The sequence below is a fragment of the Lutra lutra genome, chromosome 6 (genome assembly GCF_902655055.1).
Source record: "Lutra lutra chromosome 6, mLutLut1.2, whole genome shotgun sequence".
In the NCBI taxonomy this organism is placed as follows: Eukaryota; Metazoa; Chordata; class Mammalia; order Carnivora; family Mustelidae; genus Lutra; species Lutra lutra.
The window spans coordinates 32802382-32820466 of record NC_062283.1 but is presented as its reverse complement, the minus strand read 5'-3'; the positions used below and the strand labels follow the sequence as shown (position 1 = coordinate 32820466).

Sequence of the window (18085 nt, the reverse complement as noted above, 5' to 3'; positions counted from 1 at the left end):
GTGTGAAGAGCCCTGCAGCCCCTGCTATGTGACCCCGGGCAAGTCCTTTAAGCCTCGCTACACCAGCGGTGTCCACTGCAGGGAACTCTAAGTGTGGGTGCCAATGCCAGGGGCCACCGCCGGCAGGACCAACGTGACACACTCATGGTGGCTCAGAGCTCAGTCTCAGAGGCCTGTGATGAACTTACCATAGATCTGGGCTCTGCCCTCCTCCCCTTTCCCAGACCTCCTCCCTTCCAGAGAGGAAGCCCCTGCTTCCAGGGAGGAGCCCCCCAGTTCCAATAAGGGGGCGAGGAAGCATGGACCACAGGTCCCAGGAAGGCTACAGGGCCTTTTAGGCCCCGGCTCAGGGACAATGGAAACCCAGACCCCTCCTCTTAAGCAGACAGCAGAAGGCCGGTGTGGCCCCACCTGAAAATCCAGCACAGCGCCCCACCCCCAACCCAAGCCACTGCCCCACCCACCCCACAGCCCCATCAGGCCCAGTCGGGGAGGGGAGGTAGGGTCAGGAATGTAGGGCAGGGCAGAGTGGGAGCAAGTGACTACAGCAACATTCTTTAGGGCTGGGGAGGGGATGCAGCCTGAGTCCCTGGGTCCCACAGTGGAAGCCTGGGGCTGACTGTGTCCTCAGGCAACCCCCAGCCAGCTCCTCTCCCCGAGTTACCCCCTCTCCATCATAGTCACCAAGCCCAACTTCAAGGGTGGAGGCTGGTCTTTCTCCCCACTCCCCCTAGGACAACACTCTCAAACTGAGGATATGAAGTGGGGTCAGGCCCCCTGGGACGCAGGGTCACTTCAGCAGGTCACCTCTACCACCAGAGAAACCAGCAAAGTCCAAGCCTGTGAGGGAAACAGGGTTCCGCTTCTGGAAGTTTAGCCTGAGAGGGTAATTGGACAAGCATCCAGGCATGTATGGACCTGGATGTTCTGGGCAGATTGTTTATAATGCAGAAATTCAGAAACAACCTGAATGCCCAATATCAGAGTCGCTTGAATAAATGAGGATACATCCTACCTTACCGTAGGATGCTATGCGGCTGTGACAATGGCCTGTCTGGTGTAGGAAAATACAGCCTAACGTATCTCCCCAAAATGACAGGGTACAAAGCCATATTTGCCATCTGACATCGTTTTGTAAATGTTTGTGTAGATAAAACTAAAAACACACCAAAAAAAACAAAAAACCACCCCAGAACATCCACATAAAGAATGTCCATATATGATGAGTGCTGTGAAGTGTGTAAACCTGGCGATTCACAGACCTGTACCCCTGGGGATAAAATACATTATATGTTTTTTAAAAAATTAAAAAATTTTAAAAATTTAAAAAAAAAGAATGTCCATATAAGTCACAGCAGTATCAAACAATTTTTTATTTGCATTTTTCCAGTTTTCTCCATGGAACATACATTATTTTTGAACAAAAAAATATTTTTTTTTTTTTTTACATCTGTGTTTTTTGCTTTTGTGTTCAAGCCCTGGGGCTTAAACTCACCACCCTGATATCAAGACCTGAGCTGAGATGAAGAGTGAGACACTCAACCGACAGAGCCACCCAGGCGCCCCCCCAAAATATGTAATTTTAAAGATTTTATTTATTTATTTGACAGAGATCACAAGTAGGCAGAAAGGCAGGCAGAGAGAGGGAGAAGCAGGCTCCCTGCTGAACAGAGAGCCCGATGCGGGGCTCGATCCCAAGACCCTGAGATCATGACCTGAGCTGAAGGCAGAGGCTTTAACCCTCTGAGCCACCTAGGTGCCCCCAAATATGTATTTTTTAAAAAACGAGTTGTGTGACTAGGCCTAACTGCGGTCAAGACCCTGCCTTGGGGCACAGGACAGCGGGAGTTCCATCCTCTCCAGGGAAATCACAATGAAAAGAAAGCTAAGGACAAGTCTGAAATTTGCCCCAGGAATGCAGTCTGCATGGAAGGTCAGTGCCCTCCCCCACACCCCCACACCCCCACACCCATGGGATTATATGTGTTTCAGGGACTTCAGGCTCAAAGGGCCCTTACAGACCTCCTCACCCAGCTCCCCTGTGTAGAGACTAGAACGGGCTGGAACTCTATCTTGGTTACTCCGGATTCCCCCATGACCAGAAAGGTGCTTGGCACAAAGTAGGTGCTCAGTTAATGTTTGTTGAATGACTTACTGAAGTCTGATGAGGGCTAAGAGATGGGCTCTCTGGACCAAGGGACGGGTGGATCCAACAGGTAGGCCTCCTCACAGCCTGTCAGCCACCGAGGGCCCTTAGATCAGGAAGCGCCACCCCAGGTAAAATCACCCGGGAGCTTTTAAGAAACCCAACCCTCAGAGCCCTAGAAATACTGATACAGTTGGTCAGACCTGGGATTCAGAAGCTGAAATTTTTTTAAAGATCCCAGGGGGTTCTCAGTGCAAACAGAGCACCTCTAGAGGACATCCAGGCTGAGGGAAACACACTCTGAGAAGGCAGGGCCTTGCCAAAATCACCCAGTGAGTTAGTGACAAAGCAGCAGAGAGCCGCACCCCTGGGGCTACTAGCTCAAGGGTCCTGACCCTGGGGACCCAAGGCTTCCTCCACATTTACCACACTTCCCTTCTTGGGTCCTGGCCTCCAGGGCCCACCCTCCTGGGGAAGTGAATCAGGCTGAAAGGTGGACAGGGAAGCCCAAGGAGGGGGGAACCCTTCTGATCTTATGCTCTGTGATCACCCAACCCTTGGGGATACAGGCCCAGAAGCCCCGAGAGCCTCCAGATGGTGCTCCGAGGTACTCTGACAAATGTTGGGAGCTCAGCCTCGAAACCCAGGTCACCTACACTCCCCAACTTATACTCTGTGGGCTAGGGCCCACCCCTCTGGCCATTCATCGAGAGAGGCCTTGAAGAGAAATCTTCAAAGAACTGGGTATCAGACTCTGAGGGGCCCAGGCCGCATACTGCACACAGATGTGGCCAGGAGCCACACGGAATCCTCCACTTTTCCTTGGTCCCAATCAGTGACTCCAGCCCTGGCCTCTACTGCCTTCCACCCATGGTGAGGTGTGAGCCAGTGGCCCTGGCCACACTCTCCTGCCAAGAACAGGCGTGGGCCTGCTTTACCTTCCCCGCCGAGGTCTCGACCTGCTCCAGGATCTACTGCCCAGACCCTCCCACCCTTCCAACCCAGAGTTAATGTACAATCTTCACCAGGAGCTCGAATTATTCAGGCAGGTCTAACTGGCTGGCCTCCTCTGCTTCTCCCCGTAGAGTCTGGCCAGAATCTGAAGGCTGCTTCAGACTCCCTGCTCCACCAACACCCCCCTTCCCATCTCCCAGCTGACCTGCTCCTCTGCCCGCCAAGGCCACCCCCCGTCTTCAACACATTCATTTCATCCAGCCCTTATTGGGCACCTCTTGGACACCAAGTATTGGGCTAGCCTGGGAACTCTGTCAAATCAGCCTCTAGGGTTCACAGACATGAGCCAGGATGAAGGCCAATGGGGACCAGAGTTAAGGATAGAGGCAGAAAGATTCTGGTGAGTGGGGCACCTGGGTGGCTCAGTCAGTTAAGCGTCTGACTTCAGCTCGGGTCATGATTCCAGAGTCCTGGGACTGAACCCCACATTAGGCTCCCCACTTGGTGGGGAGTCTGCTTCTCCCTCTCCCTCTGTCCCTCCCCCTGCTTGGGCCAAGGCTCCCTGGCTCTCATAAATAAAATCAAGGAAGGAAGGGAGGGAGGGAGGGAGGGAGGAAAAGGAAAGGAGAAAAGGAGAGGAGGGGAGAGGAGAGGGAAGGGAGGGGAAGAGAAGGAAAGGGAAAGGAAGGGAAGGGAAGGGAGACAGATGCTGGCAAGGATGGGGCAGAGAGTTTGACTTAGAGCAAAGCAGCTCACACTTTAAGGCATCAAATCCCACAGGGATCAGCATGCAGGTTCTGAGGGATGGGCACAGGTCTGAGATCCTGACTATTCAGCAAGCTTCTAGGGAATGGTAATGCTGCAAATGTAGCAAAGACTCATCAGGGCTTAGAAATCGTTCTCTCATTGACTCTAAGTTCCAAGAAGATGGGACACACTACTCCCTCAGTCGCCACCAAGTCCCCAGTGCCCAGTACACTGGCTGTGGACATGCTGAGTGGATGAATGGTGTAATAACTTAGTTAATCCTGGCAAATGGCCCAGCATTGGACGGCCCTACAGAGAAATCTGCAACTAACCGTGAAACAACACAATACCAGAGAGAAATCTGTGCAAAGCTGTGCAAAGCACAGAAGAAGAAGGGTTAACTGCTGGGTTGTGGGAGGAGGAGCTGGATCTCTCAAAAGAGGTCACTTAGTACTAGGTCTTACAGGGTGGGTCAGATTTACCCAGGTGGAGGCTGGCTGAAGGGCGGGGGCAACACAGGAGCAAAGGTAAAGAGACCTAGAGCGTGGGGTAGGTTCCGGGAATCAGAGTAGCCTCACGCACCTAGAGCTTCAGAGGCTGTGAAAGGGAAAGTGGGGGGAAAAATAGAAAATTAAGTTAGAGTGCTAGAACTCTTAAGCTGGGAGACGGGCATCCGTCGATGGAAAGTCGGGAGCTGTCGGAGGTGTTTGCACGGGAAACAGGCACCCCGGAAAGAAGCCCTCTCAGGGGTCACCAGGTCCTGCCCCAGGGTCAAAATGGACCGGAGGAAGCAGCTTCCGGGGGCAGGAAGGGCCAAGGCAGGAAGAAGCTACGTTGAGAGACGACAGAATCTCCCATGCGTCTCCGGATACTAAAGAGATCTCCTCCGGATACTAAAGAGATCTCACGCGTACTTAAAAAACCACCCACTTTGTGCTCAGCCCTGACCCAGGCTCTAAGCAACAGAGAAGCTGATCATTTCCCAAAAGCCGCCAGTGCTGTCCAGACACTAGGAGGGAGGGCGGCTTCCACCATCTCCCCGCATTTCCCCCACAGCCCCCCCCCACTCTCTCCTGCTTCCCTCAGCATCGTCAGGGGGGTTACTGTGTGCCTACTGTGTGCCTGGCAGCGGGACCCCTGGTCAGCGCTCTGTGGGAGGCCTGCACAGATGCTGGCCCAGATGTGGTTCCAGCCCCGTCCTCTGCAGAAATGAGCCAGATCAGTCAAATCTAATGGGGCGCGGGGGATGACCTGTGGCTGGGGATTCCACATCTGAATTGGGAGGCGAATGAGAGAGTCAAAAAGGATGCTGAGATAAGGAGAGCAGGTATGCTGGAATTCCCAGTCAGAATCCCCTGCTGGCAGAGCCAGCCCTCCAACCCCCTCAGGCCGGCTGGACTCCCTTTCCATCAGGACTAGAACCAAACTCCCAACAACCCTGGGAGAGACCGAGAGCCAGGTGACTCCCACTTCTCAGGCTCAGGGTGAGGACCGGCCAGGTCCAGAGTCAGACTTTTGGTCCTCCAAAGCCCCCCCCCCCCGCCTCCCCCGCCAGAGGACGCACCTTGTGACAGGCTGGTGTCCTGATGAGTAGGGGGAACAGAAGAGGATGGGTTTATCCCAAAGGACAGCTGGGTGTGGTGGGGATGAGACGATTTAACCCAAGTCCCCAGACTGAAAATGGGACAAAGGCAGCAGGCTGTGCCCTGGAGCTTGTCTGGAAAGGTAGAGGAAGCACTCTACCCCCACCCCCAGCCACTCACCCAACTGCTCCTTTGAGGATAAACCTATTCCCTCTGCCTAATTCCTTTCCTGCCCTAGGCCTCCTTCAGGCCTAGCCCTCTCCAGGGACTTGAATAGATTCCCTGCTAGCCAGACCCTGGGGGGTGACGGCCAGAGTTAATTAATGTTTGTAAAGTGCTCGCTAGATCCTGGGGCCGGGGACCCAGGGGCGCCAGATGAGCCGCGCAGGAAATTGACAGGGAGAGGCGGGGAGAGGAGCAGCAGGCCAGGACCTGGGACTCCTGCTAGGGGAGGGCTAGAGAAGGCACTCCTACTGAAGAGGGGGCAGGGCAGCAAAGAGCTAAAAGGGAAAGGTGCGACCTTTCAAAGGTGTGACGGGACCAGACCATAACTTGAGGATTCCGGGCTCCGGGGTGAGCCTGCCTTCCCCCACAGCTCCGCCCCACCCCCAGAGCCAGTCACGTCCAGGCCCGGATGCCTTTCCCCAACTCAGGCCCCAGCCACCCACCTGCCCCGCCCCGGGACCACCTGCAGAGGAAGTCTCGGCCTCTTGTCCAGCTCTGAAGCGGGGCGAGCGCGCGAGGGTGGAGGCTTCGCGAAGGGGTGTCCCCTACCAACTCCCGCAGGGTCCCCGACTTCTACCTGGGCAAACACTTAACTTCCTCTCTCTGAAAAAAGGAGGCGAGCCATTACCCCGCTCCTTGAAGTTGGGGACTTCCAGGTTCTCTATCGGGGAAGGGGGGGGGGGGGGCGGCGGCAGGACGCACGCAAGTGGCACCAGGGCCCACGTCACCCCCTCCCTGCCCGCGCCCCCCCCCCGAACCCGGCTCACTCACCCCAAAGTGCTGATGAAGCCATTGACGGAGCCCTCGGCGTACAGGGAGACGATGTCCCCGATGTGGAGAAAGCTGGACATCTCGCTCATGACTGCGGCCCGCCGGGGACCCGGGACGGTGGGGGCGCCAAGGGGCGCGCGGCCAGGCTCGGTGCAGAGGACGGAGATGACCGCGGAGGCCGGAGGGACGCGCCCCCACCCGCGAGCAGGACGCTCCGCGCGGCCGGGACGGGCTAGCGGCCACCGGGGCGGAAGGCGGCGCGGGGCGGCCCGGGAGCCGCTGGTGGCGTCCGGGTGAAGAGGTGCCCGCGTCTCGGCGCGCCCGCCGCCCGCCCGCCCGGCCCGGCCCGCGCGTACCTGCAGCGTAGAAGGAGCAGGAAGTCTGGGGCCGCCACACACACATGCAAATCCCGCCCGGGAGGCGGGGAAGCCACACCCCGGCCCCCCCGCTCCCCGCCGCAGCCGACCCGCCGGCAACCATGTGCGCCTGCCCGCCTCCCTGTCCCCTGCGCCCCTCGCGCGTCCAGGGCCAGGCCTCCCGGGCACCGACGGGCCTCCTGACCCGCGCGACTCCGAGGAGCCCTGGGGCTCCTGCGGGCTCCCCGGTTCGGAGTTCCAGCTCCAGCGAGTTCCCAAACAGACTCGCGGAACCTCCATCCCCGGGAAACCCAGCCGTAGCGGGGGGTTCTCTGCCATCGGGTTTCCCTGGGCTATCTACTCCTCTGCCCTCGGGTCGGTGAGAGCCGGCGCCGGGTGCGGGGTCCGGAGCCCCCGCAGGCACTACCTCCAGCCGCGCGCGGAAGACCCGAGAGCGTCCCAGCTGAGAGCCGTCTCGCACCGAGAGGCGCGCTCATGCCTTCGCAGCGCAAATAGGGATTCATTTTTCTCAACGTGAAAAAGCCTTTTCATTGCACAATAGAAGGCGCTGGGGCTTGGAGGGGAAATGAAGCAATGGGGTGGGTTTTGTTTTTTTCTCTCCGCATTCCTGTGTACAAAGAGATCCAACTTCCGAATCAGTTCAGCCGCTCCCTCTCCAGGAGTTGGCTCCAAAACTCTTGGCACCTTCTATCTTTCTTTTAAAGGGGGGGGGGGGGTGGCGAAAGAGAAAGCTACCTTCGCTACTTAATAGCGAACCGAGTGCCAACAATGACAAGGCCGGTACTGGCTCTCTGGGAGTGACCCGAGGCGGTGTCGCCGCTGAGCTGTGGCTCACGAAGTCCTGCCCTCCAACCCACGTCCCCAGCTCGCCTACTTTCCGTTCTGTCCCCCGGGTGCTTGGGTGTTTCTTTTTAGTCCTTTTATCTTAACTCCTGGGACAGAGTGCCCACGGCCACCCGGACTGGATCACGTTCACTGTCTTCAGAAACCCCCACCCGGACTTCCTGGGAAGGGGTGGGGGTGGGGGGGTTGTCCCTCGGAGAAAGGGAGGAGGGGATTGGATTGAAGCAGGAAGAAGAGAGACCCAGGGACGGGTGGAGGCCGCTGAGAGCCAAGAGACAGCTGCTGACCCAAGGGAATGAAAAGACCCTGGGTGTGTGGCTCTTTCACAGAGACCCCTAGACGGTGGGAGGGGGGGCCACCTCCGGGAGAGCTGAGCTCCGTGTTTTACAGTTTCTTACCAGGACCCACAGGAATAAATACATGTTACAATAGTTGCACAAAACAATGCTTACCCTTATGACCTGCAGGCAATGCACTCTGATATTTTCTGTTCTGTTTCTGTATTTTGTTTGGTTTTTCAATACTGATTGTGACCCATTTGATTGCTTTTTTAAATGTGCCAAACATTTAACTGCAGTCTGAAAAACCTCATCCAGATTTCTCTGCCAAAAAGAAATGACAAAAGCCTAGAGAAGGCACACCAAACCTCAAGGTCACACCGTATATTCACCTCACCAGGAGTCAGGAGCCCAGCCCCGGACTGGCAGCCCAGTACTCTCCCCAGTACTCCCACACCACACTGGAGCTGGCTGTATCCATCCCTGGAGCCCTATGGGAACAGCTTCTCTTGCTCCCAAAAGTCAGGCCTCCACTGATAGAAGGGAACAATCCTTATCTGGGCCCTCTGCGAGCACCAGGCTCTGATGCAGCTGCAGCCATGGCCCAATTGCCTTTCCCCCTACCCCACACAGCAAGGATGGAGAGGAATGTGCTAGAAGCACCCTCTCCAGGGGCCACACTCGGGACATGTGCCTTCCATGCCCCAGCTACATCCAGGAACCCATGTCTCTCCCCTCCTGAGATTCAGATAGATGGTCCATAATTTAGCCAAGGTCTCACAGCCAGGAGTGGAGGTCAGGCCTGTCTCCCCCGGAAGAACATGCCACTGGTTTTCCCTCCATATTCAGCCTGGGAGTGCTCAGTACCTCTGTCACTCCACCAACCAGGAGGACTGGGGGGAAGAGGGAGGAGAACCCAACTCTCATCCACCTGAGGAGGGACACCTCTGCCAGCCTCCTGCCACACACATTGCTTCTAGGTATTTTTCTGGAATGTGGCATCCATGCCATGTTCCCAGAGGAGCCCTCTCTGGGCTTTAGGCCCCTGTCACCTGCTTCTGCCAAATCGACTCCACCGTAAGCTCTCTTATTTATTTATTTTTATTTTTTAAATGTTTTTTATTAAGATTTTATTTATTTATTTGAGAGGGAGAGAGAGAGAGCACAAGTGGGGAGGGGGTGGAGGGAGAGGGAGATGCAGACTCCTGGCTGAGCAGGGAGCCCAGTGCAGGGCTCCATCCCAGGACCCTGAGATCATGACCTGAGCCAAAGGCAGATGCCCAACCGACTGAGCCACCCAGGTGCCTGGCACTGTGAGCTCCTTTAGATTCTGAGTTGAGTTAGAGTTTGTTTAAAGACAGGTTCGGATGCTGTAGCTACAATGAGTTGACTCCCTCATTCCCCTGCTTGAAATCCTCCTGAACCTCCTCATCATTGACAGAATCCAGTCTACACATCACAGCTCCTGTCTCCACCCCTCCCCACCCCTGCACTCTGGACGGACACAAAGCTTGCTCCTTGAGGAGGAACCGTGCTCAAGAACACAGGCTCTGACTCACAGGCCTGGGTTCAAGTCCCAGCCTCTGTTTCCATCTGTTAAATAGGGAAGGTGTGGTGCCAACACAGGAAGGAAGTGGGATAAAGCCATCATCATGGTGTCCCCACTTAGGAAGGACTCAGTGTTCATTCTCATTACCCAGGACCTCACCTACTCCCAGCCCTGTGCCTGGGCTCGTGGGCTTCCCTCTACACTCCCCCATCTCTATTCCCACAGTCAGAAGAAAGTCTCCTTCCCAGATGTTCTGGAACATCGTCCCCTAAGTATTATTATGGAATAGTTTAAGAAATAAAAAAATAAAATAATACATTAAAAATATTGTGAGTGCCAGGTACCTTTCCTCCAGCTTTGTCAAATGCCCATATTTTGCAAAATTTAGTTCCAATATATATTTTTTTAAGAACTGAACCCTAAGGGGCACCTGGGTGGCTTGATTGGCTAAGGGTCTGCCTTCAGCTCAGATGGTAATCTCGGGGTCCTGGGATGGAGCCACATTGCTCAGCTGGGAGTCTGCTTTGTCCGCTCCCTCTGCCCTTCCCCCTCTCCTTCTCTCCCCCCCACACTTGTGCTTGCTCACTCTCTCTCACAAATAAATAAATAGAATACTTTTTTAAAGATTTTATTTATTTATTTGACAGAGAGAGTCAGTGAGAGAGGGAATACAAGCAGGGGGGCGTGGGTGAGGGGAACAGGCTTCCTGCAGAGCAGGGAGACCAGTGCGGGGATCGATCCCAGGAGTCTGGGATCATGACCTGAGCTGAAGGTAGATGCTTTAATGACTGAGCCACTCAGGTGCCCCAAATAAATAGAATCTTTAAAAAAAAAAAAAAGGACAGAACCTTAAAGCTTGAGTTGCAGTTCCTTATACAACACCCCCACCAGCCCCATTCCCCTCCTCTCCCTCCAGAGATAACCCCTATCCTGACGTGGGTATCATTTTGTGCAGGATTACACTTACGCCACTTCAGGACATAGTCATAAATAATATGGGCGTATAAGAACCATAATCATAATATGCCACCATTCTGCAGAGCTTTCGTCCAAGATGGATCTAGACAGTGTCCCCATGTGTGTATCACAGCATGATAGTCCACTTCCTGACCAAGTCACAATTTCTTTATCCATTCTGCTGGTAATCACAAAAGCCCCATTTCAGTTTTTGCTGTGACAACAATGTTGCAGTAAGCTTTCTTGTCTCCTGTGCATGCACGTGGGAGCACAGTTCCCAGGCTTGAGACCTAGCAGCGGGTCAAATCGATTTAGCGGATGAGGTGAGCATTTTTAAAACTCAGAACTGATTTGAAAATAATGTGCCTCACACGTCCTCAGGGTAACTGTCAGAGTGGGAGTTGTATCAGTCGTGAGCGTGCGGTGTATGCTTACTGAGGATACTGTCAAAAATTTTGAAATATTCTACTTGAGAGTAAGGACTTAGAAAGTGAGTGAAATTGTTGGATCACAGAGAAGATCTTCCTAGACTTGCCGAATTACTCTCCAAAGTGGCTGTTCTAACTCACCCTCGCACCAGCCACTGGAAGTGTGCCCACTGAACCACGTGCTCACCAGCACTCGGCATTGTCAGATTTCTTTAATTAATTAATTAATTAATTAATTTGACACACACACAGAGAGAGAGAGATCACAAGTAGGCAGAGAGGCGGGCGGGGGGGGGAGCAGGTTCCCCACTGAGCAGAGAGCCCAATGCAGAGCTTAATCCCAGGACCCTGAGATCATGACCTGAGCTGAAGGCAGAGGCTTAACCTGCTGAGCCACCCAGGCGCCCCTGTCAGATTCTTTAATGTGGGATTTAGAATACCCAACTCCCACCAAGGTGCATGGGCTATCTGGAGCTGGAATGATCGCTCTCCTTTCTGGCCTCCCCCAGGCCACTGTGAGCTCTTCACTGGAGCGGGCATGGCCCCTTCACTTGGTGTCCCCAGGCCAGCTCAGGCACACAGTAAGTGCTTAACAGGTCCATGTGGGATTTTTTGTTGTTGTTGTTAAGTAAGCTCTGCACCCAGCGTAGGACTTGAACTCATGACTCCGAGATCAAGAGTTGCCTGCACTGCCAACTGAGCCAGCCAGGAGGCCCAAGTCCATGGAGATTTGAACTGTCAAGGAGAAAGAAAGAGGTTGGCAAAAGTATATGAATTGCATCAGGAGATAAAAGGATACTGGGGTAGCCCCAGCTCAGGGTGTCAGGTGCCTGGGTCCCCTCGGTGGAGGGCAGGGAGCTTCCACGGATGTGGCTCTAAGCAGTGGAAAAGGAGAAGCAACGGGCCCTACCCCTCCTGAGTGGCTCAAGCAGGATGCTGTCAAGCTGGGGCCAAGTTCAGACCCAGGAAAGAGGTCACCACCATCCCAAGGCAAATGGATGCCTGGTCCAGGCCCGAACGTCAATGGCTGGGCATGTCCTTGTACCCACCTCCCACGGGAGCCTCTCCTAGAGGGAAAACAGAGGAGATGGGAAGCTCTGACTCAGGATTCACAGGGAGCCAGTGATTACGGGGGCCTCTAGAAGGTGGAGCGGGGTGTGGGGTATGGGCTACGTTGGGGGGAAATTACCTTTTGCCATCTCTTTTCTTAACTTTTTAATTTTGACTATGTGAATATATAGCTTATAACCCAAAATAAATAAAACAAAGATGTTCAAAACATCACCCCCAAGTTCCAAGATCCAGCAGGAAGACTTCCAGGAAACCCACCTCCATTTACTGTCTGACCTGGGCCTGAAGAGGTGAGGGAAGAAAGGGTGGTGGTACCCAGACCCTCTCCCTGGACTAGAGGAAGTACCAAGGAGTGGGGGGACAGGCAGGCAAATGGACATAGGAGAGACTACCAGCTGTGAAGCCTAGGCCTCCTTCACAGGATGCCCCCACCCACACCTCAGCTGCCTCCTGGCCACTCGTTCCCAGCTCTGCTGTGTGACTTTGCTCAGAGTACAGACCTCTCTCTGGGCTGTATAGACCATCTGAGCTGAAGGCAGATACTTAGCTGATAGAGCCACCCAGGAGCCCCTTATAAACAGAGTTCCCATCCCCCTCCCAGATTTCACTCTTGGCTCTGACTGCTCTTTAACCTTTTTCTGGCCCTCCATAACTGCAGCTGGGAGGGGTAGGAATACCACCCCCACACTTGCTGTATCATCCTGTGGTTTGAAGCAAATAACAGGTAGTTCTGAAGGGCTTCCTCAACCCCTCACTCCTGACAGGGCAACAGGACACGGAGAGGAGGGACAGAGTCGGGCCAGAAGGTCTGACTCAGTGTAGCAACCACCCAGCTGGGTCACCCGCCGTGGGTGGGGTGCCAGCCCAGGCCCTCTGGGGTTCCCAGAGAATTCCTTCCCCATGCCATAAGCTGCCCTGGGCGGGCACCCCAGCCCACAAGTAACCACTTAGCCGCCACCAGTGCTGCCGCCCCAGAAACCGTCACTCACACTTGCACTCTCCCTCACACACACCACTACTCCCCTCACACATGCACTCACAATCACACACTCTCCCTCACGCATTCACACCAGCACTCTCCTCACATACTCATACATGCCACAGTCACACACTCTCTCTCACAAACCCACACTCTCCCTCACACACCCACACCAACACTCTCCCTCATATACTCATGTCCTCTCCCTCACACACACCAACACCCACCTCACACACACACTCACAGGGACACACTTTCCCTCACACATTCACACCAACACTCTCCTCATATACTCACACATGCCACAGTCACACCCTCTCCCTCACAAACCCACGCTCTCCCTCACACAACCACCCCAACTCTCTCCCTCATATACTCATGTATGCTCCCTCACACATGCTCTCTTACACACTCTCACACATTCTCCCTCTCATACTGTCTCACATACTCACTCTCTGTCACACACACACTCACACCAACTCTCTCCTACACATTCACATACTCTACCTCACACTCTCACACACTCACACCAACCCTCTCACACATTCCCTCCCACATACTGACACACTCTCCCTCACACATTCACACTCTCACTCCTATACTCTCATCCACACCCTCACACAACACTCACCCTCTCAGGAAGCCTGAAAGGAAACAATACTTGTTCTGTTTGCCTTCACCCCACCCCCCACGCCCCAGTCATCAATGCCATATCTATTTATTTCAGACATGGCTGACCACCTTCACATGCAAGGGACCAAAGACGAAACAGACTATAAGAATGTGGCCCCCTAACTTTAACACGTGCTCCTGGTCTGGCGAAGAGGGAGAGAAAAGAATCTTCTGGGATTCCCTCTTGTCACAGAGGAAAGGGTGATTCCTTCTAATTTTGACCTCTTGAGAGAGGAGCACCCTGGCTCTGGAGTCTTGAAATGGGGGGTGGGGCTACCCCAGGTCTTCCCTCCTCCTGTGCCCTGAGGTGTGCAGGCAGGAAAAGTGGGACCCCCTCTGCAGACACCTCCACAAACAGAAGTGGAAAGCAGAAGTCCTAGAGCAGGACCACTGGAGTCCTAGCTCTGCACACTTGCCAGCTATGCGGAGAAGCTGCCCAGCCCTCTGGGCCTCCATGTTCTTGGGTGGAAAATAAGGATGCAGGACTGTATTAGTGAGATCCTGGCAGGAAACTGACAACACATCCCCAACGAGGGACTAAAGAGAGGTTAACAAGTGGGTCCCCCCCACAGAGGTGCAGGCAGGGTCAAGGGCCCGGAAAAGGGATGGTACAGAGCCCTGGAGCCATCAACTACAGAGAGCTGTTACCACTCCAAGCTTGAAAAGTAGCCAATGGAACAACCCCCCACACTGTCTGTCCTCCTGCCTTCCAGTTTTACTAGTGCCTCTCATTGCTCAGAGGCCGAGGGAGCCAAGTACTTCAGGCCACAGAGATCGGCTTCCCAGAGCCCAGAGCAAACGCAGAAGAGTAGGACAGTGGACCTGGAGGGGTGAGTGGAGAATGTCTAGGATCAGGAACTACTTTGTAAAGCCCTTAGATCAGTCAGCAAAATAACTGTCTTTATTTGCATAGTCCTGAGGGGTCTGAATAAAGAGAAGTGCTTGTGGATCCAAAGAAATGACAATCTAATGGTGGATTTTGTTTTATGGGATGACCAAGGAGGGAACATTGATTAGGCAGAAGGTTTTATCAGGCTCTCCACAAATCAAGCCCGAGTCCCGTCCCCAGCTGAACAATCAATGGTTGAATGCCCATTACACACACTGGCCAGGAGGAGGAAGTACAGGAGCCTGGACTGAGCTGCAAAACCCCCTGAATTCTGAGTCAGAGTCAAGAATGATGGAGGTTACAGTGGAAGCTGAGTACAGTTCCTGATCACTCTGCGAGGCCTCCCCATCCTTCTATCCAGGTCAGCACGGTGGAGCCCCCCAAGACAGGGGCAGGCCTCTGGCAATTCTGCCTCTTTCCAGATTTTGCGAAAGGGCCCTGCACCATAAGGGGAAGCTGCCCAGGCCTCTGCGCTTCACCTGCCAACAAGGGAGTCCTGTTAGAAGGAGAGGGGACATCATCCCAGGGATCCTCTTGGGAAAGGGAACCAGCATGGACCAGCATGGAAAATCCCCCGGGGCCAGGGCCAGCCTTGCCTGGCAGGAGACCAAGACGATGACATCAAGTCCACCTGGGCTGGGTCCTGGCCTCCAGCCAGGCCCCACGCCCACCTTGGCAGGACTGGGTCCCGTGAACCGGTCCTTGCCTGGGCTGCCGGGCCAAAGCTGGCAATGGCTAAAATATAGGGGTTTGTCCACCAAACAGGACCTGCTCCTCTGCCAGCTTTGCCAGCCTCTGTTTCTGGATCATTCAGAAGGAAGAGGTCCTGTAGCACGGGGTGGGCCATGCCCTTCCCAGGGGGCAGGGAAGGGTCACAGCTGAGGCACTCTGGAGAGGAGAGGGAGAGAAAGGCCTGCTGTTAGCCCAAGAGCCGATAGACACTAGGGCCCTTGTCCTGGGGCAGCGGGGGAGGCTTCTGGCCAGATGGAGAGCAACAGGGGGAGAGGAGGGACTCCCGGGCTGAGCAGTCAGCCTCTTCCTCCCACACCCCCACAGAGCTCCTTCTGGGGCTCTCTTCCTCTCCAGCCCAAGATGAAGAGAGGAGCCTGACTGAGGCCTGGTGAAGCCTGGCCCCCAATCCCACCCCCACCCCAGAAGCTCTGGAGGCAATCCCAGGGTACTCAGAAACACCCCCAAATTGTTGAGTAAGGTGCTGCCTTCCTGAAGCCCCAGTGGCATAAAACTCTCCAGGTCTGGGCCGTCAAAGCTGGACAGGCTTTCCTCTGGAAGGGGTGCTCCTGGTCTGCCGTGAACAAGCCCAGCTCAGATCTCTAGGGCCGTCTGGCGAGGAGGGCTGCGTTCAGCCCTTTGGCAGATAGTACTGAGTCTGTGCTGTGTGCTGGCCAGTCTGTGTTGGCAGCAGGAAGAGAGCTCCCTGAGGACCTCAGCCTCCTGGTGGCCAGGGCACCCAGCTCCGGCCCAGCCCCTGACCCACAGCAGACTTTGACAAACACGGGTTGGGCCAAGCTGGACCTTAGCAGCTCCTTCTTTGGTCGGTGCTGCTGTAATTCTCTAACCTCTTTCTAAACTTAGCCACACCCAGGAGCGGCCCCCAGCACCTCAGCCAGCCCTCAGTACTGTCCAGGGTTCGGTGGGGGAACAAAGAGGAAGGCTCTGCAAGCACCTGGAGCAGGAGTGGGGAAGGGAAAACTATTCATGACCCATCACGGTCAATACCTGCCATCCACCCCTAGGTGGTGCTGTGGCTGCATCCGCGCACTCAGTCTGGCCTCAGCCCCGCCCATTTTACAGAAGAGAAAACCGAGGCTTGCAGAGCAGAGGGGATTTGAAGGCCATCAAAGGGCTTATGGATCATTCCCATGCTATGGATGGAGTAGAACTCAGCTATCTAACAGGCTGGTGAAGATCATACAGCTAGTACCGTGTCCCCATTTTGCAGATAAAGAAAGCTCAGGGAGGTGAAGAGACTTACTCAGTGCCACACAGCTAATAAATGACAGAACTGGGACCCGAACTCAGGCCCACCTGACCCCACAGAGCAGGCTGGCTTAATCTTCCCTCTGCAGAAGTTTTGCAGACAGGGCATCTGGAGGGGGAATTGGGCTCACCCACGAGTTATGTCCGCCAGAGGGCGGTTCCTTTGCCTTCACAGACGCTGCCTAGAACTCCTGTCAGGAGCGGCTGGGAGGAGACTCTTGCCATTGGGACAGGGCCTGTGCCTCCAGCCTCCATCTAGATCTTTCCTCTGACTTCAGCTTCCGTGGGGCTTGCTCCCTCTATCCTGAGCTGGGTAGGCCTCCACGCCCAGGATGGGTTTGCTCTGGGTACCAGAGCCTGTGGGCCACACGCGGGGTGCACCTGCCCTGATCCCTGCAGACCAACCAGTGCCAACCACCATGATTCGTCAGCCCTCCCTTGCTCCCCGTGGACAAAATGCACAGGAGGAAAACGAGACAGCAGGGAGGACTTCCAGGTTGTGGGGGTTGGAAGATGCCTGGATGGGATGACAGAGGTTGTGGGGTTCTTTCTTTTTTTTTTTTTTTTAAAGATTTTATTTGTTTATTTGACAGACAGAGAGAGAGATCACAAGTAGGCAGAGAGGCAGGCAGAGAGAGAGGGAATCAGGCTCCCCGCTGAGCAGAGAGCCTGATGCAGGGCTTGATCCCAGGACCCTGGGATCATGACCTGAATCAAAGGCAGAGGCTTAACCCACTGAGCCACCCAGGCCCCATGGCGTTCTTTAAAAAGAGGAATAAGCCAGGGGCCCCTGGGTAGCTCAGTGGGTTAAAGCCTCTGCTTTCAGCTCAGGTCATGGTCTCAGGGTACTGGGATCGAGCTCCACAATGGGCTCTCTGCTCAGCGGGGAGCCTGCTTCCCCCTTTCTCTCTGCCTGCCTCTCTGCCTACTTGTGATCTCTGTCTGACAAATAAATAAAATTAAAAAAAAAAAAAAAGAGGAATAAGCCAGGCCACAGGAGTAAAAATCCAAATATGGGGGGGGTTCCAAACTAATTAGCATCCTTTGGCTTCTCCAGCTCCCTCCCCTCGGGGCCTGAGTGCTGGGAGTGGGAGCTGGAAGGCTGCCTCCAGATTCTGTTCAGAACCCCCACCAGGACACACCCAGCTGCTCACGCTGTTCCCATTCAGAGCCGAGAAGAATGAGCATTTCCTGAACCTTTCCACAGTCCTTCCAGGTCTCTATCAAAGCACCGAAACTTCAACCGGCCCTATAGCAGCAGCACAGCTATTCTTCACCTGCAAGGTGAGGAAACCAAGACCCACAGCCTTTTCCAGGACTCTCCATCTTCCTCATGTCTGCTCCTCAAGGCTCGGCTTCTGGGTCCTGTCCTGCCAGCAGGTCACACAGAGGACCTGTGCTCTCTGTGGGGCAGTCTGGGCACAGGGACCACCACTGGACTCTCCGAGGCAACCTGACACTTCCTAGCACTTCACCTTGAATAAACAACTTCCCTAACCCTCACCTCCCTTATCTGCCACCAGCCCTAGGGGATGGGGCTGAGTATTCAGTGAGATGACAGACATCTCCAATGCACCCTCCACACACCAGTCAGTCGTTCTAGCACTGACTCCCGTCC

The 18085-nt window shown here is 54.7% G+C and overlaps 1 protein-coding gene across 3 annotated transcripts in view; it reads right to left on the bottom strand.

Moving 5' to 3' along the window:
• ITPR3 (inositol 1,4,5-trisphosphate receptor type 3) overlaps positions 1–6862 on the bottom strand; it is a 66699-nt gene extending 59837 nt beyond the window's left edge. For 2 of the 3 annotated variants that reach the window (XM_047734948.1, XM_047734950.1), the window contains exon 1: positions 6427–6862. In XM_047734948.1, coding sequence (XP_047590904.1) covers positions 6427–6515 — 89 coding nt within the window. In that variant the 5' untranslated portion in view covers positions 6516–6862. The remainder of the gene's footprint in view (positions 1–6426) is intronic. The other variant, XM_047734949.1, reaches the window with a different exon arrangement.
• Positions 6863–18085: the final 11223 nt, after the last annotated feature.